Source organism: Crassostrea angulata, chromosome 1 (assembly GCF_025612915.1).
Source record: "Crassostrea angulata isolate pt1a10 chromosome 1, ASM2561291v2, whole genome shotgun sequence".
Lineage (NCBI taxonomy): Eukaryota > Metazoa > Mollusca > Bivalvia > Ostreida > Ostreidae > Magallana > Magallana angulata.
The window spans coordinates 5,575,280-5,600,801 of record NC_069111.1 but is presented as its reverse complement, the minus strand read 5'-3'; the positions used below and the strand labels follow the sequence as shown (position 1 = coordinate 5,600,801).

The following is a 25,522-nucleotide window of genomic DNA, read 5'->3' as shown; positions in this document are numbered from 1 at the left end:
GTCCCTAAAAGAAGTTCAAAGTTCAACAAAGAAATATATACATATTCTAGGGAAAATGTTTAAAGTCTTCTTCTCAAGAACTACAATGGCACAGATTGTGAGATTACTATAAATCCAAGCACCCTTAGATAGTGTTGATTCTAAATTGTTTAAACTGTTATTCCCGATTCAGTACTGGGGCCCCAAGAAGGGTTCAAAGTTCAGTAAAGAAGCATATAGGGAAAATATTTAAAAATCTTCATCTCAAGAGGTAAATTGCTAAAATTTGTGAGCTTACTATGTAGGCATCCACATATCGTCAATTCCGCAACTCAAGGTCCGATGAACGTCTTGCACTTTTTAACATTGATTCATTTTCCAAGTTTATTATTTTAAATAGGATAATAAGATTGGTCTGTTGATACATCTTTGATCTTAGGATGAAATGACCAAATAAGAAGGCTGAAAAGTAAATAAAACTTTTTTGTGAGTTTTACAATATTTTAGAAAAGATTCATGATACCATACAGTTCAGGTGAGCAATATGTCCCATGAGCATTGTGTATTTAAACTTTCGAAACCAAGTTTTTTATTAAATTCTTAATTCTCTGGGTCACATGCAGGCACTCAACGTACGTCAAAACATTCTTTACTGAATACAAAGCAGATATTATCAAGCCGAGACGAATCACAGCCGATATCAAACGGGAAGGTCCTCATTCTTTTTCATCGTTTAGTGTTACTTTATAACATCCGGTTTGAGTGGGCTGTACTAGCTTGTGACCATTGGATGATTGGTAGGGGCATTGGACTTGTTTTCGTTTTCAGTTATTCTACTCTACGTGGAGATGTCAGCAGATAAACTATTCAAGTAAGAATTTTGGTATAACAAAGCAATTGAATATTTGTGGATGAAGGACAAAATATTGAGCAAAAGAATTTTAAAGACCTACACTGTACAGCTGCTGTAGGCTACAGCCTCAAGTCGTACTCGACTCGTAAAACTAGGAGAAGGAAATTCTTTAATCTGTTATGCATTCATTTTCTATTTGCTGTTACTTCTCGAGTCCTGATGGTCCAAGTTCAGTTTAACCAAACTAGTTATTGGTAATTTTTAGACGGTGGCTATTTATAGCCACTGTCTATTGCTACGGTCCTGACCGGAAGGGTATTTCTCACGGGGACCCTAGCGGATAACGAACGATAACTCTGTTAGGTACATGTATGCAGTGTTTTATCTACGTGTCGATTTCAGTATGAGAACTCATTTTAATCTTATCAGATATTTTAAGCATTATAGCTGCTAATTATTTTGTACATACATTTAAATAATGTATGAAATTGGGTTTTATTTTAAATGAGCCGTTACCCTATCTGCTTACCTGCTTACGCGGTATTAATAATATTAATTAAGGCTCAAACTGCCAGTTTTGACGTTTAACTCTGTATCAGGACTGCATATAAACTATATCACTGCGATAATTGGTCAAGAGATCTCACAATAATTGCTTCTTGTTTTTTATGATATAAATAATTGTCAGAAACACACTATTTAAACTGGTTTTCCATTTCATATTTCAGCAATTATGCTTCATCGATAAATTCAGCCATTTTCAACGCATTAGTTTTAGTTGAGCAGTATATTTTTTGTTGTTGAAGCTTATTCCAAAGAATTCACAACAGATACTGACAATGAATATTACATAAATTACATTTTATTGAACTTCAACCGATCAATGGCACAGTTTCTTCTACAAGTGTGCATGTGTTTTCAAACACACAAAAACTTTAAATTTACGATACAAATGTGTTAAATTTTCGACTGACCTGTGATTTACAATGTACCTTATTTCGTACCTCACTCAGTCTGTAGAAACATAAATTTTATTACAGGCACCTCAATATTCATCAGACAATATTTACTGCAGATGTTGACGCTTTATTGCTGCTGACTTTCTCTCAAACACGCTAATCGACGTCGGATTGTAAAATTCTCGTGCAAATCGAGTCCCCATTTTAAATGTTTATAAACTACATTTTACGATGTTTCAAAGATTTTTAGTTCAGATTTTTTTTACATATGCCGTAAAACGTCTTGTGGATTTCACGGCGTGTCAGCTCGTCTATCTCTAATTTGCAGCAAATGCTAGCTTTTTTGTGAGAAAAAACATGCGATATTCCATATACATTTATGGTACATAATGAACGGTAATGTAAGAGAGCATCTTTTCTTTGGTTTGGGGGCATTTTTTCACTAACAGATAACATTATTTACATATGTACGTAAACATCGCCCCGTTTGTTCTCAAATGATTCTTAATTCGCGAGTACAACTCTATTATGGACTTTCTTCGACATTTGTTTCCAAGTGTTAGCATCATTTTGTCAACATGCATTTACAAATAGGCGGGCCTATATAAATGCGCCAGTTTGTTGCGACTCGCAATTGAAATACATACCGGTTAGAAAGTGTCATCACTTAACACAATGCTACATCGGCCGTAGCGTATACATTCATGCTATATTTGCGATAAATAATGAAACATGAAGGCAAAAAAATGTGCTTCATAGATGACTGTAGAATTCTGCTGAGCTACAGAAATATAGCTTTCCGAAAATATTGCCGGGATTTGCGAACCCTAGATCTATTGTTTAGTACATGCAAAGAATAAAATCAAAGAAGATAGGCGAATAAGGCGTGTAAAATGCCCATATGAGGAATGATTAGATACGGCAAAATTAAAATATCATTAAATCTGATACTTTTTTAAAAAATAATTAAAAACAATGTATATTTAACGTAACATCGGATTGTAATCTTTAAATATTTTAAATATACTTGCAATATATTGATTTAAACTGGCGTATGCGTGTCAAAACCTCCTAATCGTGTAATTTTTATAACTTCAATTCATTTTCTTTCATAGAGTGGGTCTGAGCTCAATATTTTTTTTTTTTACAGTCTAAATGTGGTTTAATGGAATTTAATAAACCGATTGGACTCAACAAAAATGTGGAGAGATGACCCACTACAGTTCAAAAATGTCATTTTGTAGCTCAACAATTGAAAGTTTTAGAAATATAATACAAGTCCGAAAATTCGTGGTCATAGTCTCATATAGCATTTAAACAACGCACTTTGTTGTGAATGAAATGGCTCACCATGGTTAGAGCACCAGCTATTAGGAAACTTTATAGAACTTGGGTTCGATACCACCAAAACTTAAAAATTTATTATTTTTTTCTTATCTTTTTGAAATATTTCAAACTGAATATAGTTAGAAATTACCATTTTGTAAACTTGCATAATAACATATCAAATATATTTAATTGAAAAAATGCTAAATTTGAAATTGTATTTTACAACTAAACCAAAAGGGCAGTTGCGCCATCTTATCCCCCCATCTTCTTTATATACACAGCTGTACGGTCAGAAAAACGTGCGTTCAGCTTGAATTTTGTTTGTTTGGTGTTTTTAAAAACTTATTTTGTATAATTAATCAATATTTGTTGTAAGTTTACTAGAAAAGTTTAATGTAGCAAGTAATTTATGCGTGTTAAAGTGTACTGAGAAGTGATAAAATATACATGTGACTTTCCCGAATTCATTCAAATGGTTTGAATAAATCTATAGCTAAATACAATAGAACAAATGTTTAAAACGTTGATTAATGAAACTGCCGCGACCGAATGTTGTATGATATTTTTTAAAATTTTCATTCACTTTCGTTGTGAGCAAATGGAAATAATCCCCTAAAGTCGAAGATAAAATATTGATTTACTCTTCTGATTTGATTTGAACATATTTTTATTGTACAAAATACAATTGGGATTGGGCACAAGTTCTATAACTTAGACCGCCCTCTCCCAATACAAAGATATGATACAAAATATGTGTACACAACATAAATAAATAAAGGTCAGTGGATATAATGGACGTATACATAAATGCATTTGACATGTATATAGTAAACAACGGTGTATTAGTAGTTATAAGATCAGTTAAATCTTTCAGTATTTTTGATAAAATTATAAACTAATGTAAATAAATGCTTGTTTTCATTGTCACTTATTGAACTGTCACCCCAAAGTAAAACATGAGTATTGACAATGTTAAGATTTACAATTTGAAAAACGTCATTAAATAGAACATTTCTAGCATCTTTATATTTATTACATGTGAAAAAATAATGGTAAGTATCTTCGAGCTTACCACACGAACAGAGTGGACTGTTGATAATATTACATCGAAATAAATCATTATTTAGTGCACAATTGTGACGAAGTTTAGTGTGAATGATATTCAAAAATCTATCCCCATATGTAAAAAAATTAGGTCTAGTTCTACATGTAAGTACATTTTCATTTTTGACAGAAACATGTATTTTTTCCTTAAAAATGCGAACAGAGTCGCTTCCACGGACATCCGTTGAAAGCGCATTCCATTCATCAACAACAGTAGGAACAAACGAAGATTTATACAATTCCAAACGACATTTTGGTATAATGTAATTATGTGCATTTCTGGTAGAATAGTTAGATACATTAGCACGCTTATTTGGAAAAATATCCATTACATAACTGGGTAAAAGGTTTCGGTCAATTTTATACATTGTTTTTAGCCTGGATATTTTCCTTCTACTATAAAGCGTTTCCCACCCTGTTTCAAAGTAAAGAGATTCCCGAGATGCAAAAATAGGTAAACCTGTAACAATTTTTGCTGCAATCAATTGTATTTTTTCTAATTTGTCTGAATCATTAATAGAACAACCGCCCCATACATCAGATGCATATTCTAACTGAGGCCTTATAAATGAAGTATATAATAGTGACAGTGATTTTCTATTAAGTTTAAATTTAAGTTTTTTCATTAATCCCAATTTCTTTTGAGCATTTGCTATAATAGAATTTATATAAGATGACCAGGAAAGGTCCTCAGAAAATATAACACCTAAGTGTTTATGGGTGGGTACGAATTCCAAATCGCATCCTTGAAATTTTAACGTAGGGGTTACTGTGTTAGGTTTATTACTAAAATAAACAGCCTTAGTTTTTGAAGGATTAAAATTTAAAAGCCATTTCTTAGACCAAGCCTCTAAAGTTAAAAGATCCCGATTAAGATAAGATTCCATATCGTGTACATTGATTGCAGCATGTTGAAGGCTATTATCATCTGCAAAAAGTCTGCAAAATGTTAACATGTTATCTGCTATTTACTCTTCTGTTTCATGATGACGTGCATTCCAAAAGCAATACCAGTTTTATCAAACAGGTTCTTGTAAACCCATTCCGTTTTCTTTACACCTTAATGTATTAACTGACTATGAGGGGAAAAAAAGCAAATGTGATGATCCACAAGACTGCAACTTTTTCCCCGTGAAGAAAATGAGGGAAAATGCTGTCGAGAGGGACAATTAATATACTATATGTATGCCCAAATAGTTAGTAAAAATAAGTATTTTATCATACCAAAGCTTTATTTGTTCTCGTTACTTTGAGAAATCTACAATATATTTAGAGCACAATAGTCCAATCCACACTTTTCAAAAGTTGTTCCCATTTGCGGGGCCAACCCAAAGGTCAAATAGGAATAAACCAAAATTCCCCTTCTTCAAACAATCAAATATTTGGGCGTACTGTGATGAAATCGCTTTGGATTTGATTTATTCATTCAATATGTGGTGGCAACCATTCAAACGGGGTTTTAATGTCAACTGATATAGATACAAACTTCTATACGACAAAGACTACTGTGATAAATCTTTGGGTCTTTCCCAAAAGATGACGACCAAGAGACACAGCATTTGTAAAGTGTAGAGTGAGATCACAGCTACGATTTCCACAGAATTATCCATGTAGGAAACTCACGACTAGTTGTGCGAGTAAGCGTTAAGTATTAGTACATGAATGCGATACTGGCCGCGGTTTTCGACAAAAATAATTATCATACATCACTCATTGTTACATGTAATATGCCACTTTCAAACGACGCCACCGTCTAACAGTACTTTCAGTACTTTGATTTGGACTGTTTTACCATAGGAGTCGGCGATTTTATCAATTTGTCATTTATTTACAACAAATTCCTACCAGTGAGCTTCGCAAAGCCCACTGGTAGGATTTTGCTTGTTTCTCATTTATTTACAACAAATTGATAAAATCGCCGACTCCTGTGGTTGTACACAATGCCACTGGTTCGCACCAATTCACAATAATGAAACGATGAATAACCGTTAACTTATGAATGCCCAACGAACATGATTACTTGTGCATGCAATTTTAGAAGAAAGAAATTATAAAAAATAAAATGAATTGCACAGTCTAAATTTACAATCATAAGAACTGTCTGAAGTGGAGGTCTGAAACATGACAGTTGAAAATATGTTCTGTGCACATGAATAGAAATTTTCTATTGGAGGATTTAAACTTGTCTGAATGCACATTGAATGTGAAATCAGAGAATGAAAAATACATTTTAGTTCCAAACTCTATTAAAATATGCCTGAGATGCACAAAAAAGGTTTTTCAGTTAAGTCTGTACATAGATTTCACAGGTGAATCAATGTTTTTTTTTTCATTATTGATGTTTTGTTAATGATCAAGAATATTTATTCAGATATTTACCACAGGTTGATAATACAGATCAGTATGTGATATCAAGGGTTTCCCCATTAAACTGTAATACTGGTTTCAGTTTTAGTTTCACTTTAAGAGTTCAATGACTCAGAGACTGTAATGAGGATGAATCAGTGATATTATTCACTTAAGTTGTTTTCAGAACCACCAGGTCAATGATCACATCGTTCACGTACGGTTTTAATTTAATACAAATCATTAAAATGTACTTTCAGGAATATATATATATATATATATATATATATATATATATATATATATATATATATATATATATATATATATATATATATATATATATATATATATATATATATATATATATATATGAGCCGGTCCTATGATATCACGGTAGTTAAATCATTTTGTCAAAAAATCTATCAATATGGAAATATTTCCAGAAACTAATGTTGTTGTGAGTTTCCTCTATTTAATATATACCCCAGTGATCTTCAGCGTGTCTTTGTTTACTATGTCTAAAAATATCCAGATGTCAAAAATCAATTTCAGCGCGTACTACTGTACGTAAACAGTAATAGAACCCGCGATATGATAGGAAACAAGTACATGTATGCATCTTATTATATGAAGTGAAGTCTACTATCACAGACAACAGTTTAGTCTGTGGCCCTCTTCCAAAACATTTCCAGTGCCAAATCAGTTTGTATTCATTGAAGACCTTATAAAGTTATTGAAGTGAGTACAAAGGCATTTTAAATGTATTAATTCTACAGATGGAAACAAAGCTGCCATGCATCTCAAACCAGTTTTTGTTAGCCACAGTTCCCCTTCTGTACACATTCAATTTAACCTATGAATTATTATTAAAGTAGTCCGAGTATTGCACTCGTCATAATACGGATTTTACAATATTGGTTCGACTTTTACAAAGTGTTTTAGATACCCGGTATTGATTTTGCTCTACATCGCTGTTTTAAACAAAGGCAATAATAAGCAATTAGAACGGTAATATATGTATTCAATGAGAGATAGAAATGATTAATGTTGAGAAACTTGATTCTGATAAAGTAAAATAAAAAAACGAAGTTTCTGATTAACCAGGATCTCAATAATGCTTATATCTTCTTTGTTTTGACCCCCCCCCCCCCCCCCCCGAATTTTTCGTTTTCTTTAACTAAACCCAGTAACCCAGTTTAAATTTAGAGACAGAAGCTATTTCGAATTTAATCAATCATCAATTAATTAATGTTTAAATGATATCTAACATTGTTGACAGATCTAGGCAGAAAACTGTAGCAAAATGTGATTTTTATGGATTTTTTCGTCAGCGTCTACTTGGTTTAGAGCTCATAGCGTGAAAAGTAATCCGTCAACATATAATTAATTTTACCAAATTTTTTTTCTAAGATGTCAATCTATAGAATAAACACCATGAATTTAAGTTTGAGTCCATAAAAAAGTAAAAAAAATTACCAAACGCGATACCAGCATTGCAGTTTTTGTATTCTATTACATCAGGTCCATAAAGCTTAAAAAATTTGCGCAAAATTATTGATGAGATATGGATTAAATAAATATTCATAGTATATTGTGTATGTTCAGTTCTAATTTTCCCAAAATTGGTAATTATTTTTTAGGAAAAACGGACATCTGGCAAATTTCATAATTGTCAATAATTTTCGCAAGGGGGTACACCCGTCTGAGAGGTGATAACAAACAAACTAGCATGTAAACATACATATTTTCTTTTGTATATGTATTGCTAGAACGTATATTTATCATTTAAAGGGGCATGGTCACGATTTTGGTCAAATTTTATTTTTATGTTTTTATTATTAGCTCACCTGAGCCAAAGGCTCAAGTGAGCTTTTCTGATCACAATTTGTCCATTGTCTGTCGTTGTCGTTGTCGTAGTTGTCATCGTCGTTAACTTTCCACATTTTCATCTTCTTCTCAAGAACCACTGGGCAGATTTCAACCAAATTTGGCACAAAGCACCACTAGGTGAAGGGGATTCAAGTTTGTTCAAATGAAGGGCCATGCCCTCTTTAAAGGGGAGATAATTGAGAATTATTGAAAATTTGTTGGTATTTTTCAAAAATCTTCTCCAAACCTATTTGGCCTGAAAAGCTAAAACTTGTATGGAGGCATCCTCAGGTAGTGTAGATTCAAATCATGGTCCCCAGGGGTAGGGAGGGGCCACAAGAAGGGGATCATTTAGTTTTACATAGGAATATATAGAGAAAATCTTTAAAAATCTTCTTCTCAAAAACTATTTGGCCAGAAAAGCTCAAATTGAAATAGGAGCATCCACAGGTAGTGTAGATTCAAATTTGTTCAAATCATAGTCCCCCGGGGTAGGGTGGGGCCACAATTTGGGGATCAAGTTTTACATAGGAATATATAGAGAAAATCTTTAAAAATCTTCTTCTCAAAAACTATTAGGCCAGGAAAGCTCAAATTGAAATGGAAGCATCCTCAGGTAGTGTAGATTCAAGTTTGTTCAAATCTTGGTTCCCGGGGGTAGGGTGGGGCCACAATAGGGGGATGAATTATTACATAGGAATATATAGAGAAAATTTTAAAAAATCTTCTTCTCAAAAACTATTAGGCCAGAAAAGCTCAAATTATAATGGAATCATCTTCAGGTAGTATAGATTCAAGCTCATTCAAATTATGGTCCCCGGGGGAAGGGTGGGGCCAAAATGGGGGGATCAAGTTTTACATAGGAATATATAGAGAAAATCTATAAAAATCTTCTTCTCAAAAACAATTAGGCCAGAAAAGATCAAATTAAATTGGAAGCATCCTCAGGTAGTGTAGATTCAAGTTTGTTCAAATCATTGTCCCAGGGGGTAGGGTGGGGCCACAATGGGGGGGGGGATCAAGTTTTACATAGGAATATATATTAAAAATCTTCTTCTCAAAAACTAATAGGCCAGGAAAGCTCAAGTTTCAATGGAAGCATCCTCAGGTAGTGTAGATTCAAGTTTGTTCAAATCATGGTCCCTGGGGGTAAGGTGGGGCCACAATTGAGGGATCAAGTTTTACATAGGAATATATAGAGAAAATCTTTAAAAATCTTCTTCTCAAAAACTAATTGACCAAGAAAGCTCAAATTGACAGGTAACCATCCTCATATAATGTAGATTCAAGTTTGTTCAAATCATGGTCCCTGGGGGTAGGGTGGGGCCAAAATGGGGGGATCAAGTTTTACAAAGGAATATAGAGAGAAAATCTTTAAAAATCTTCTTCTCAAAAACAATTAGGCCAGAAAAGATCAAATTGAAATGGAAGCATCCTCAGGTAGTGTAGATTCAAGTTTGTTCAAATCATAGTCCCTGGGGGTAGGGTGGGGCCACAATGGGAGATCAAGTTTTACATTGGAATATATAGAGATAATCTTCTTTTTAAAGACCATTTGGCCAGGAATGCTCATATTTGAGTGGAAGCATCCACAGGTAATGTAGATTCAAATTTGTTCAAATTATGGTCCCTGGGGGTAGGGTGGGGCCACAATTGAAGGATCAAGTTTTACATAGGAATATATAGAGAAAATCTTTAAAAATCTTCTTCTCAAAAACTATTTGACCAAGAAAGCTCGAATTGGCAGGTAACCATCCTCAGATAATGTAGATTCAAGTTTGTTCAAATCATGGGCCCTGGGGGTAGGGCGGGCCACAATGGGGGATACATTTTTATTCAGAGAGAAAATCTCTAAAAAAATCTTCTTCTCAAAACTATAAGGCCAGGAAAGCCCAAATCTGAGTAGCAGCATTTCCAAATCGTATAAATTCAAGTTTGTTAAAATAATAGTCCAGTGGTATGGTGAGACCACAGTGGGGGATGAATTTTACATAGGAATATATAGAGAAAATCTTTAAAAATCTTCTTTTTAAAGACCATTTGGCCAGAAAAGCTTTAACTTGTGTAGAGGCATCCTCGGGTAGTGTAAATTCAAAATCACAGTCCCTAGTGGTAGGGCGGGGCCGTGATGGCAGTTTGAATTTTTACATAGGAATATATAGAGAAAATCTTTAAAAATATTCTGGGAAAGTTTTTTGGTCCAAAACTCAGTACTTAGTGTGAAAGCACAGGTTATGCAGATATAAGTTTGATGAAACCATGATACCCTAGAGAAAAGTGGGGCAACAAAATGGGGGGGGGGTATATAGGAAAAGAGAAAAATCATCTTACAGGTACAACAACAAAAGGGGCTTGGTATTTACCAAAAGAAAGAGGTGGATAAAAATTGGCAGATTTTCAATTTTTTTTTAGCAAGATCTACTGTACTTAGTTGTCAAGATATTTTGATACTGTAATGCTAATTTGATCAGAATTAAGGCAATTGTTGCTCAGGTGAGCGATGTGGCCCCTGGGCCTCTTGTTTACAATGCTTTAGAAATGCATTTCTAATGATCAAATTAAAATTGAAAGTCATTGGTAGAGTTATAAGCAAGGAACAGGGCTCACAATTCTTTGTCATGTAAACAAGGCTCGTGCCCTGTTGGTTCTATATACCAGTAAAAAATCTTTTTCCAGCTTATTTGTCTTTCTTTTTATTTATTTTAAGCATAGATATACAATTCCTAACGTTTAACACATTCGTTTTAGGTTTAAAACTGAAATTTTAACTTCAACGTTCAAAATGTAAACAAACACTTTGTTTACATAGCGAAGAATTTCAAGCTCTGTAACTCGCCTATAACTGAACAAATGACACTCAAATTTTGGTTGCCTATTAAAAATGCCTTTCTGAAGCATTGCATGTTAATATTAAAATCGGAAAAATAATTTTTGACCAAAATCATGACCATGCCTCTTTAAAGCTAAGCTTTTAATGATTGAGCCCATTTAGTGCCGAGTATAGGACTACCTTAATAGATGAAATTTATATTCTAATTTAAAAAAGCAAGAAGGTTTGAATGTAATTTATGCTCAAATATATCTAAAAATAAAAACAGAGAAGTGCACTCAAGTGATAATAAATTTCAGTAAATATATCAGTAAAAGCATCATTGCTATCAGAATGATTTGTCAGTAACACCACCGGTTGGTAGAGACAAATCTAATATTAGTCTATGTGGTGAATAGTAACTTTCAAGTTCATTGAGCTTACACAATTTAAGTGCATATGAAAGGTTCTCATGAATTCAAAATAGTCTTGCAAATACGCAGCAATTGTTAAACTAAAAAACAAAAGATTCAAAACATGAAACCAGCATTCTACCCCCCCCCCCCCCCCCCCATGTGTAAGCTGGCGACCCTACAACAAAATTAGTAATACAGATCTCTAATTTCATATTTCTGTCGTGCCTTTTGTGTTACTGTAAATAATTTGACTGGTGAAACTTCTCGGTTTTGTTTAAAAAATATATTTATTAGTATATATCATACCGGTACACAAATACATATTATGTTTAAACTTGTATTTGGTTACAAATATCATAAATTTTACCAATCAATTGAATCCGGCTTGTTAACAATTTTTTCTTTTTTTAATTTAGGTGCATTTATTTTATTTTTCTCTGATTTACACATACAAAAAGTAGATCATATAAAGCATGACAGATAGATGCTTCCAGTTGTTTGGTAGGCCACAGAATACTGTAGAAACATATATTTTCGTTGGGTCAAAATTCCGTTGTTTTTAAACCAAACAAGATTTCGTTGGCATTTAATTTCGTCATATTGTAATCTTTTTGTTTTCATTAATACCAGGGTTAAAAATTCGTCATGGATTTAATTTCGTTGATTTATATTGCCAACGAAAATAACGAAATTAAATCCTCAACGAATATTTCTGCTTCTACAGTAGATGTTAAGATATATTCACTCAAACTGGCTCATTGGAGTGTGAGACTAATTAAACCTCGGGCCAAATTGATTAAACTAGGTCTAATACATGTACTTTGAGCTGCATGAATATAAAATGTCACAATGATTTTAAATTGAAAATGTGTTTTAGAATGAAGCCATGAATGCCAATGATTACATTAATAGGAAAAATCAAAACAAGCATGTTAACTATAATGACAGATTTTTTCAGATAATCATTTCAAAAATTTTTTCATTACTGCATAACCATAATTGGATACTATACTCGTAGGTGATCAGAAACTGGACCAGAATATTTAGAAGCAATTTATTATTGGTTAAAAGCTTCCATCAATCAAGAAAGGGGAAAAAGAGAGAGAGAAAGAGAGAGAGAGAGAGAGAGAGAGAGAGAGAGAGAGAGAGAGAGAGAGAGAGAGAGAGAGAGAGAGATCTACCAGTAAATGATATATATGAGAGAGACTTGAAAATGTAATACTATTTGGTTTTAACTGTAATAAAATGGATTGAAATGTCTGTGTATTGATATTGAATATTTTTTTAAAAAGACAAATAGATGACAATCAAGAGAAATATGTGAAGAGGTTAGCTGATACAGTTGCTATCAAAAGTGTGTCAGCATGGCCGGAGACACGCCCAGATATCACCACAATGATAGAGTGGACCAAAGTCGTAAGTTCTTACTTTATTTGTTCTTTTTGATTTATGAATAATTAATAGTTATATTTTCAACTCTGCAAGAGAAAAATCATATTAATTGGTTGTTTTTTTTTTTTTTTATTTCAACACATTCAATTATACCAGTATATTAAAATTTCAACTATTTTAAGAAATGGCTGAAGCATGTTATAAAGTATAAACATGTACTGCATGTAGTATTTCTGAGTGCTTTTTAATTTATTGTTTGAAGATTTTTGCCAAGTCTAGGATTAGCTAGATAAGGAGGACAACATATGTTAGTGTCTTGTTTATTTCATTTTCAGGGATTCGAGAAGCTGGGAGCCAAAACTGAGTTGGCGGATATAGGGGAGCAGGTTTTACCAGATGGATCCAAGCTTCCTTTGCCCCCAATTCTGATGGGAACGCTCGGAAATGACCCCAAGAAGAAGACACTTCTGGTTTACGGTCATCTGGATGTACAACCAGCAAAACAGGTGAGGTCATCTGAAAGGTTTTGCTGATCTTGTTTTTACACATCTTGGGTTAAGTAAAATAATATTGTAGAAGCAGAAATATTTGTTGAGGATTTAATTTCATTATTTTCTTTAGCAGTTTAAATCAATGAAATTAAATCCATGACGAATTTTTAACCCAAGTATTAATAAATACATAGTTGATACTTGATACATTTTAGAGATTACAATGTGACGAAATTAAATGCCAATAAAATTTTATTTGGTTTAAAAACGAAATTTTAACCCGACGAAAATATATGTTTCTACAGTATAATATTTTTCATGGTCATTTGTGTGTTAAACCTTAGAGAAAGATTTGGTCCATTAATTTTTACAAGGGACGTATGATTGACACTAAAATTCCACAGCATGAATTTCCAATGTTTTCCAATAGAATAATGTTTTATGCCTTTTGGGACTTCATTTGCTAAGCTGTGCACATTCTAAACTGTACCAATGAAAAGATGCATTGATTTAGCAGACTTTCGATATTTTTACAGGAGGATGGTTGGGATACAGATCCATTTGTCCTGACGGAGAAGGACGGCAAATTGTACGGCAGAGGAAGTACCGACGACAAGGTAATGTTCAGAGGAAGACAGAAAGTAAAACCATGGGTTATTATTGAATGTATTAAGTTAAAATTTTAGTATTGTACTGAAGACTCTCATAAAGATAACACAGAAACCTTTATAATAAAACTTAATCTTGAGTGTGTTTGTTGTTAAATGCACAGATGTGTCTGTTGTATGGACATTTTATAGAATGTGTTTGTCACTTGTACATTTCTTTGTTACTGCATTCTGTCTAACTTCTGTAGATTAATTCTCTGTTGCACTGGGTAAATGAGTTGTATCTATTTACCAATAATATTAAAGGATTACATTCTGCAAGCAAAAAGTAAATTAAAAAGAACAAAATACATGTACTTAAGGGACATCAAGCAAAACTACAGCTCTAATCACACATACAGCAAAACTCGTTTATAACGAATTTCAAGGGACCATAGAAAAAACTTCGTTATAGCAGTAATTCGCTATACGTTTATAACAAATTCGTAAAAAATATTATAGCGAATTCCTTATAAAATAATTAAGGGTTTTTCCGGTATTATTATAAATTAGTATTACCGTCATTTACGAAAAATGTCATGTAACCATTTCATTTCAATTTTTAAAAAAATTCCGTATACTATTTGAATTTGAGTATTTTATATATGCATCTTAAAATTACATGTTTCTTCAATATGAAAAATTCGTTATAAAATGATAAAATACGTTAAAATTTTGCCAGCGGGGGTCTTAAAATTACTTCGTTATAGCCGTAAATTCGTTATAGCCGTCTTCGTTATATACATCAATTTTCTATAGGTTCATATAAGAAATTTGCCGGGATATGAATAATAATTCGTTATAGCCGTAAATTCGCTATATCCGTGTTCGTTATATTCGAGTTTTGCTGTATATTGATTGTGTAAAACAAGTATTATGGTTAGATAATGCTGACATGTACAAGGTGATGAAGTGTACAGAACTATGACTGAAATGTGTTACATTATTACAGGGACCAGTGTTGGCTTGGTTGAACTGTATTGAGGCCATGCAGGAAATTGGAATGGATATTCCCATTAATCTCAAGGTAAAGGAGGTTGAACCAAGGTGTACTAAGTAATCCGATGTGCTAAATATGCATGCATATATACATGTATATATTGATAATGACAGTTTTATGATTTTCATGGATTTATAATGTTATTTATTAAAGTATTTGCAGGAAGTTCAAGAAAAATATTTGCAACAAGAATTTCAACAATGCTATGAAATCAGTTGTATTGCATGTTTAGTTCTATAAAATGTTTAGCCATGGGAAAGAAAAACAGTCATTTTTAATAACCATTCTTATGTGGATCTTCATTAGTGGTTAACAATAAATTGTACAAAACAAATTTTATATTCAAAGTTGAAAATCAAGAGATTTAGAAAAAAAATCAGTTTGGATAAACTACCCAGTGACACTGTTCAGAGAGAGAGGAAAGAAGTTCCACATGATATTGCAGGAATTAAAATTTGCTGAATTGTTTGTTTTTTTTCAGTTTCTATTTGAGGGAATGGAAGAATCCGGATCGGAAGGTCTGGATGAACTTGTCTTCTCCAAGAAAGACACCTTCCTAAAGGTAGGAAACACAAAAAATCTGAAGAAGAGGTATAATTTTGACAGCTTGTGGAATTGTAATTCAGGCTTTGCTGTTATTGTAGGATGTAGACTTTGTGTGCATCTCAGACAACTACTGGCTCGGCAAGAAAAAGCCATGTTTGACCTATGGTCTCAGGTAGTACCTCACATTACCTATGCAGTGGTTGCAAACAGTGTACTTGCACAGTCTCTCTATACGGACATGCATAATATCTCTTAAAGGGGCATGGTCACGATTTTTGTTCAAGTTCTATTTTTCTGTTTTTATTATTTACAGTGCTTCAGGAATGCATTTCTAATGATCAAATGAAATTTGAGAGTCAGTCATAAAGTTATAAGCAAGATACAGGGTTCACAATTCTTGTCACATAAACAAGGCTCATGCCCTGTTTTTGTTTACATATGTTCAATATACCTGTAAAAAATCTTTTTCAAGGCTAAGCTGATTTGTATATTTTCTTATTCATTTTAAGCATAAATAAACAGTTCCTAACGTTCAACACATTCATTTTAGGTCTAAAACTGGAATTTTCACTTTAAACATACAAAATGTAAACAAAAGCTTTGTTTACATAGCGAGGAATTGTAAGCTCTGTGTCTTGCCTATAACTCAACGAATGACACTCAAATTTTGGTTGCCTATTAAAAATGCCTTACTGAAGCATTGTAAACATTAAAATCAGAAAAATAATTTTTGACCAAAATCGTGACCATGCCCCTTTAATTTACTTGTACATTTACCTCCAACACTGTAAATATTCACCATGACTTAGACCAGTGAGATCTAGCACTACTATTTATATAATAGTGTTGTGTTGTGCATGTACTATGCCTAAATAGTAGTCAGGGTTTGATACATAGTGCACGAGCCGGAGGCGAGTGCACTATGTATCAAACCCTGACTACTATTTAGGCATAGTACATGCACAACACAACACTATTGTTATTATTATGCCGACTGTTGAATATACTGACGTGCTTTGCTATATTTAAGCAGCTGTGACGTTCGAGTGTTGATAAGTCCCTATAAATTATCACTGGAAAAGCAAGCTTTTGGTTTTTTTCTTCAAATTAATCAATTGATTTGATTGTTTATTTAATCAACAAGTTGTTGTACAATAAAAAGTCAACAAAGGTTTATGTTCTTTTCAAGAAAACGTCTCGTTTGGCCTTACCGAGAAAACTCGAAATGTTTAGCAGACGAAATCTCAATGAATTTTTTTCTTGTACATTCTTTATCAAGCGTCATTTAAAAAAGCGTTTTTGTGATTCTCATGTAGAATTTCTTTAAAAAATGTTCAATCAATTTGTTCAAAAGTTTATAAGAAACTTTAACTTTAAAATTACCGTCAATAATGAAGTGTTTTTTGGAAAAATGAATAATCTTAATTGCTTGATGTCAGTCGTATATATCTACGTTTTATATATATAAATACCGTAAGGCTTGATAACGGTTAATTTAGTGTAGCGGTAACGCGTTGGGCTTCAAGCTTGAATGATTTTAGCGTCGTCAGTTCGAATCCCGCTGTCGGCGCTTGAAAAATTTTCGTTGAAAACATTTGCCGTGCTCTATTTCGGCATAGTATGCTTACGCTATATAAATCCTTTAATACTATGCGAAAATAGATGAGTATTGAATATATAGTGACAAACTGACAGAAGGCATAATAATATGTAGTACATAGATAGAATAGCTATAGCCCAGTACTGTGTGTATGTATTTAACTAAGTTGTTGATTTCAGAGGGATCTGCTATTTCTTCCTGGAGATTGAATGCTCCACCAAGGACCTACACTCCGGTGTGTTTGGGGGCACTGTGTAAGTGGAATCTAGATTCTACATTCATCTCAACATAAATCATAACGGCAAAATTTATAATACCTCTACTTAAGGAGGCCGACTTTAGTTTGCATTGCGCATGTTTTTGGGCATTCTAATATAATAAAGTTGATTTATACTTCTTATGAATTTTTTTCGATATCATTTATAAAATTGAACACAATAAACAAAATACAGATAAAAATATTTAGATTGTTAAAGGAAATTTTTATTTTTAACATGAGTTTTACGTTGTGCGGTAGGGGAGCATTGCCGTTGCGCTTTTATGACGTTATGATGAAATGAAGCTTTGTAGGAGTACGTTATAAGAAATAACATAAAAGAAAAAGTAAAAATTGTACGCTGTTGAAATTTTATATACAGAATGATGCTATCCTTGAGGACATTTTCCTCAATTTTGGAATGAATCCATTATACCAATCGTCATTCGTGATGATCCAAATATATAGCAAAATTTGGTGCATTTTAATATTTTGAGATGGCCCCCATTAAAAACCAAACGGTAGAATTTTGTGTTTTTTACATATAAGGTAGGAAAAGCTATTACCGGTACTAATCATATATAACAATTTGAGAAAAAAAGCTATTGAAGTATTTTTTAAAAACTTCTTTGATGTGCAGAAAATGCAGTTTCCTATATTTTCCTATAGTAAATGTACCTCCATTTTGAGATGGTCCCTAAAAGGAACTAGATGGTCGATTTTCATGAACATTCGCAAATAAACTAGAGTTGGTTCAAATTACATATGGTTAAAAAATAAAGAGTTATGCTATTGTAGTTTTTCTGCAAAAAAACCCAAATCGGCCTCCTTAAATGTTTATCTAATACATGTAATGTGTACCATCATACACTTAATATATAAGGATACTCTTTTCCTTGGCCAAAATAATAAATAGCTGCAGTTAAATTTGTAAAGGGACTCTAAATGTATTCTCTGATCAGCTCTGCAGCTTAACATAGAAACAACTCATTTAGAAACTCAGTGAAAAAATTGATATAAATCTGAATTTCAATATGTATGCATGTTTCCAGACATGAAGGAATGGCTGACCTTATTGCACTCCTGGACACTCTGGTCGACAACAAAGGACGTATCCTGATCCCTGGGATTAATGACTCTGTGGCCAAACTGACAGACGAGGAAAAGAAGCTGTATGAACCCATCGACTTTGATCCAGTAAGTGACAGTCACATAACTGGAAGGAAATTTATTTAGTGGATAGATAAATACATTTTGGCATTAGATATTGATGGTCTATACACATTTACATGCATTTTTAAAAATCCATCATACTTCCTATTCTGCATATTCTATGTTCTCATATTCCTATTCTTACCCCAAAATAAAAAAAATAAACAAAAGAATAGTTTGCTTGTCAACAAAGCAGTAAAATATTGGTACTCTGTAACTTTATGCTAGACAGTTTCTGACTCTACAGGTGTAAGTTTTTCATTGCTTTAAAAAAAGAAACTCAACATATCATGTTTAATTTTGTAGGAGGAGTATAAAAAAGATGTTGGAGTGACAGCCTTAATCCACGATAAGAAGGATGACATATTGATGCATCGTTGGAGGTACCCCTCTCTCTCCATCCATGGTCAGTCACAGGCTCATCATGATCATTGTTGTCCTTATATTAGTCTGATTATTTTTTAGTGAAAAGCACACTACTTGTAATGTAAGATGTCCAAGTAGCGTAGTGGATAATGCACTCGCTTCTCACCGCTGCGACCCAAGTTTGATCCCCGTGATCGACAGTGGTTGTATGTGATAGGGTATGACAGCCACCCGCTTGAACACATGGGTTCTCTCCTGGTATTCCGGCTTCTTCCCACAACAATGACCCCTCGCGCTAACATCTGTGCCAACGAGAGATATTAATATAAGTTGTAGATTTTGTTAACAATCGTTGTAAAATAAATAAAGTTCAGCTCAATTGAGATGTAATGTTTATTTGAAAGTCTATTCACGGTCAGTCACTAGCTGACACCTCACCATGGCCATCACTGTCCTCAGTTTAATAAAATGGTCCAATACAGGCTTGGGGTAATGCTAAATGTAATGGTAATGCATTGCAATGCATTACATGTTTTCAAAGTAATGCTAGTAATGTGTAATGCCACAAAATTAGCATTACAAGTAATGGTAATGTAATTAATTACTTTCCAAAATCTAGTGTAATGCTGGCATTACATGGCATTACTTTGCATTACTATGCTTATTTATGCATGTTCACTTTTTAAAATGTGATAATTAAATGATTAGTTGAAATTGAATTTGATTAAATTCATTTTTAAAGAAGAAAGAAATAATTCTTGAGATTAAAATGTTTTAATTGTATTATTAAAAAAGATTTATAAAAATTCATTTTTGAATTGTTAATACATGTATTACTAAATATAACAGCACAATTTCATAACATTTTTAAGAGTATTGTTATTAAGAGGTTTTAATCATTTAAACAATTTACTCCAATTAGTTTGCACTTCAATAAGAAATGTGTCAACAACACACTATGCCCCCAGGATAATCTAAGTATCAAAACAATCTATTGTTATAAGAAGTGCTAAACACCCCAATCCCCTTCCCTTCGCTATGTCTCAATAGAATAAGAGACAGACATGCACCTTTAAAAGCAAAATGAATGCACTGTCCATCCATGATGAAAATAAATATCACTTCCAATATTATAACCCATTTGAAAATAATTTTACTTACTTATTTCTCTCTCTCTCTCTCTCCTCTCTCTCTCTCTCTCTCTAGTATACTAAGTACACTGTACATTAGTTTGTACTGATAGAAAATACAAGATTCATGTATTTTTTCTATTATTGCACTTAATATATCCTAAGATAAAGATCGTCAAACAGTGCTTTTTAGTCAAAGCTTCGACTGCCCCTGTAAAACATTTATTTAGTATAGCTGGGAAGATTTTCAAACTAACAGGATGCATTTAAAAGATGAACCCTTTGAAACTTCGATCATAAAGTGCAACAGCAATCTTTTGTCTAAAGAGTCCTCAGTAGAAAGAAATACGATTAAAACAGCGTATCTTAAGAAATATAAATGGGAAAAACCATCTGGTAATGAATCTATACAATTCAGTGTCCAAAATTATAAAGATTTGTGTAATCTTGGGGAAATATCTCTATTTAGCTTTTAATAACCACAACATTATTCCATAAATTTCTTTTTGTTATGCATGTAATTCTGTGTCTCTATTTCGTATCCTACATTGTATCATGCCAAATGTCTATAAATATCATTTTACTTATGTAATACGTATGTTGTTCATAATGCCACAAGATGATTATATATTGAGCAAATAAAGAATGACTCTTGTATATAAAGTCATTGAATTTGAACCTGATACTGAGCATGAACCTGTAGATATGTTAAAGAGTGTTTTATATTTGAAACATTTGCAAAAACTTTTTATTAGCTTTGCTTTTTTAAAACAAAGTAATGGTAATGGTAATGCATTACTTTACTCATGTAATGGTAATGTAATGCATTACTTCAAGAAAATCAAGTAATGGTAATGGTAATTTAATGCCCAAATTCATGAAGTAATGGTAATGTAATGCATTACTTTACAATGTAATTCGCCCCAAGCCTGGTCCAATAGTATTACAGTGAAAAGCACACATATTTATTTGATAATCTAGTATGGTAACAATTAGAGATCTTTGGAGGGTGTCATGAACAGAGTTATTGCTTCAATCAGTCCCCATACCATCTCTTTTTCAATTTGATCTCTGTAATATCAGTATATTGTTTTTTACAGAATATGTGACTATGCATCTTTTTATGAATTTCTTATTTATATCTGTGGATAATAAACAGTTCTGCAAAATATTACCAGTAATTATAGAGAAAATTGAACTCTTCACATTTAATCAGGAATCTACAGTTTAGCACACTCAGCAAATATGTAATTACTCACAGAAATCCCTTTCTACTGTTTCAGGAATTGAGGGAGCTTTCAGCGAATCCGGAGCTAAGACAGTCATTCCTAGGAAGGTGATCGGAAAGTTCTCCGTCCGGCTTGTTCCAGATCAGCATCCGGACGAGATAGAGAAACTCGTCAAAGAACACATACAGCAGAAGTTCAAAGAAAGGAATAGTCCCAACAAAATTAAGTGAGGAGCATCCAGTTGCCTCCAGTGTTTAATACAAATAACATCATTCTATAGTTATGTTGCTGATATTTAAGTCTACCTATTTAGTGTGAAAAGTTTTTTGACCCATTATAAATGTTAGTTAATTAGAATTATCATATACTGTGGAATCATTTAAATTCGTGGGGGCCAATTTTCGTGGAATATGACTTTTTTGCTCATTCGTAGGGATGTAATTTCGTGGATGCGTCGGTTAGTGTTTCAGCAACAAAGATAACTCTTTCTAAAACTGTTTTTGTTGAGGATTTAAATTTGTGGGGGAGGGCTACGCACGAATACCACGAAAATTGAGCCACCACGAAATCTAATGATTTCACAGTACATTTATTTGTAATGACACACTTTTTTTTTAAGTGCATAAAGTGCAGTGGGTCATAAAACAAAAGGTTATTTGTAGGATGGTTTTAATTAGTGTGGATCAGTTAAGTTACATTAAGTGGGATTTAAATCAAGTTAAAGTTTCTGTTTTTTAACCGGGTTTTCCAACGGAAAAATCCGGTTATTAAAATGGTGAAAATGGCGGGCGGGCGGGCGGGCGGCTGCCAAAAGGGTACCCTCATTGTACGGATAACTCCTCCTACAGTTTTCAAGATAGGAAGTTGTTCTTTTGCAGATCAATTGTACATATATCAGAGGTGTGCATATTGCTAGGATTTTGATTTCCGATAATTTATCGAAAAAATACCAGCTTTTGAACTTAGTCATTTTTTGGCAAAATATTGCATAAAGGGTACCCCCATTGTACGGATAACTCCTCCTACAGTTCTCAAGATAGGAAGTTGTTCTTTTGCAGATCAATTGTACATATATCAGAGGTGTGCATATTGCTAGGATTTTGATTTCCGATAATTTATCGAAAAAATACCAGCTTTTGAACTTAGTCATTTTTTGGCAAAATATTGCATAAAGGGTACCCCCATTGTACGGATAACTCCTCCTACAGTTCTCAAGATAGGAAGTTGTTCTTTTGCAGATCAATTGTACATATATCAGAGGTGTGCATATTGCTAGGGTTTTGATTCCGATAATTTATCAAAAAAATACTAGCTTTTGAACTTAGTCATTTTTTGGCAAAATGTTGCATATAGGGTACCCTCATTGTACGGATAACTCCTCCTACAGTTTTCAAGATAGGAAGTTGTTCTTTTGCAGATCAATTTAACATATATCAGAGGTGTGCATATTGCTAGGATTTTGATTTCTGATTATTTATGAAAAAATACCAGCTTTTGAACTTAGTCATTTTTTGGCAAAATGTTGCATATAGGGTACCCTCATTGTACGGATAACTCCTCCTACAGTTTTCAAGATAGGAAGTTGTTCTTTTGCAGATCAATTGTACATGTATCAGAGGTGTGCATATTGCTAGGATTTTGATTTCTGATAATTTATGAAAAAAATACCAGCTTTTGAACTTAGTCATTTTTTGGCAAAATGTTGCATATAGGGTATCCTCATTGTACGGATAACTCCTCCTACAGTTCTCAAGATAGGAAGTTGTTCTTTTGCAGATCAGTTGTACATATATCAGAGGTGTGCATATTGCTAGAATTTTGATTTCCGATAATTTATCAAAAAAATACTAGCTTTTGAACTTAGTCATTTTTTGGCAAAATGTTGCATATAAGTCATTTTTTGGCAAAATGTTGCATTTAGGGTACTCCATTTCACTGGATACGGGTTGACATGGATTATGGATACTGTTCACATAAAAGAAAACCCGGTTTGCTGTCACATTGACAGCTTTTCACTTGTCTTTTACATAAGAGAGATTTCTGTCATATTTTACCTCATATACATGTACATGTAGCATGCTGTAGTTAATCTTTCCATTCCATTAACAAATATCTACCATATACTTCAGAGTCTCAATGGGTCATGGAGGAAAGCCTTGGGTCAGTGACTTCAATGATCCAAACTACATAGCCGGCAGAAAGGCGATGAAAACAGGTAAAATTTCTCTCTAGAAGCACCTCCATTATTGCAAAAGAAGCATATATCACATTGATGCCCGAATGTTTCCGATACAATTTATGCAAAGTGGAGAGTTAAAGGAAGATGTTAGCATTTTTTCATGACTAAATACCAGTATTTCATCTTTCTAAAGATACCAAATGAATACAGATAGAAGACAATGTTTTAAGTGTATTCTGTATATCTTTGGTAGCTAAAAGCATAATACCCCAGTAATTACAAAGATAGAAGTAATGTATCCTTTTCTTCATTCATATCATGTTTCAGCATTAACCTAACCCTACAATGTTTATGATTATCTACATAATTTCAGTCGTTCCTAATTTGACATATTTTCAGTTTTTGGGGTGGAACCGGATTTAACCAGAGAGGGAGGAAGTATTCCAGTGACCTTGACCTTTCAGGAGGCGACTGGTAAGAACGTGATGTTACTTCCGATCGGAGCGTGTGATGATGGCGCTCACTCCCAGAACGAGAAGATCGACAGGTCCAACTACATTAACGGGGTCAGTATGTCTGGGATAGATAGATGCATGATACACATAAATGGGGTCAGTATGTCTGGGATAGATAGATGCATGATACATATCAATGGGGTCAGTATGTCAGGGATAGATAGATGCATGATACACATTAACGGGGTCAGTATGTCTGGGATAGATAGATGCATGATACACATTAACGGGGTCAGTATGTTTGGGATATAGATAGATGCATGATACACATTAATGGGGTCAGTATGTTTGGGATAGATAGATGCATCATACACATTAACGGAGTCAGTATGTCTGAAATAGAAAGATGCATCACACACCTTTATTATATAACACATAATACTCATTTATACACAATTGCATGTTCTGTAATGATACCTCAAGAAAATGAGTTTAAAAACTCCTGTTGCATAATGACAATATCTTTTTATGCCTGAGGTAGAAGGCATTGATTAATGAGAAAATTTGAATGGATAGCAGCATTCAAAAATATATTTCCCATGTTTAAATCACATTTAATATATATTGTAATAGTCCAATCCACACTTTGATAAAGTTGTTCCCCTTTGCAGGGTCAACCCAAAGGTCAAAAGGGAAAAACCAACTTTTCCCTTCTTTACGCAACCTTATATTTGGGCGCCCTGTGAAGAAATCTCTTGCAATTTAATTTAATTCTTCGATGTGTGGATTGCCCCAACGTGGGGGCACTCTAAATTCACAGCGGAAACAGATTTCTAATGTCAAATTACGAAGTAACAACCCTCTAAACTACGAAGGCTACTGTGAGAAATGTATGGGTTTTTCCCCAAAGATGGCGGCCAAGGGACATAACTTTTGTGAAGTGTGGATTGGTCTATTCTTTCATGCAAATCTTCCTAAAAAATATTGCTAGACTACATAAAGTTGCATTTAAATTAAGTCTGTACAACATACCGGTATTTGAGCTATGTATTTTACAGACCAAGGTGTTGGGAGCCTATATGATGGAGCTTGCCTCTCTCTAAACAGAAGATGTCTTGCTGTGATGAGCTGAGAAACAAACTTCTGTTGTGTGCCATAATCATAAAACATATATAAATACCATAGACTTGTGATCAGAGTGTAACAGGAAACAAATGTCCACCAATGTAACATTGAGACTCATACAATTTTGATGATTTATTGTGATATTGTACAAAAAGATAAATAAACTCTGTGATTTTTTTTTCAATAAAGCATTTTAGTATGGTGTGCAAGTTTTGTTGTAAGTGTCT

At 33.3% G+C, this 25,522-nt stretch overlaps 1 protein-coding gene across 1 annotated transcript; it reads left to right on the top strand.

Moving 5' to 3' along the window:
- The first annotated feature begins 633 nt into the window (after nucleotides 1-633).
- LOC128176866 (cytosolic non-specific dipeptidase-like) lies at nucleotides 634-25,499 on the top strand. Its single transcript, XM_052843407.1, has 14 exons — nucleotides 634-850; nucleotides 12,960-13,083; nucleotides 13,395-13,565; nucleotides 14,087-14,167; nucleotides 15,150-15,224; nucleotides 15,679-15,759; nucleotides 15,842-15,915; nucleotides 17,523-17,597; nucleotides 18,652-18,796; nucleotides 19,118-19,217; nucleotides 21,591-21,762; nucleotides 23,666-23,751; nucleotides 24,115-24,281; nucleotides 25,229-25,499. Exons 1-14 carry the CDS (start codon nucleotides 828-830, stop codon nucleotides 25,271-25,273), a joined length of 1,419 nt encoding a protein of 472 aa, XP_052699367.1. The 5' UTR covers nucleotides 634-827; the 3' UTR covers nucleotides 25,274-25,499.
- Nucleotides 25,500-25,522: the final 23 nt, after the last annotated feature.

Excerpts from the sequence above, each read along its gene's own strand:
- LOC128176866 (XM_052843407.1), top strand. The coding sequence starts at position 828 with ATGTCAGCAGATAAACTATTCAA. Across the intron at positions 15,916-17,522 it reads TGTTTGACCTATGGTCTCAG|AGGGATCTGCTATTTCTTCC; the intron begins GTAGTACCTCAC and ends TGTTGATTTCAG. Across the intron at positions 17,598-18,651 it reads GGTGTGTTTGGGGGCACTGT|ACATGAAGGAATGGCTGACC; the intron begins GTAAGTGGAATC and ends GCATGTTTCCAG.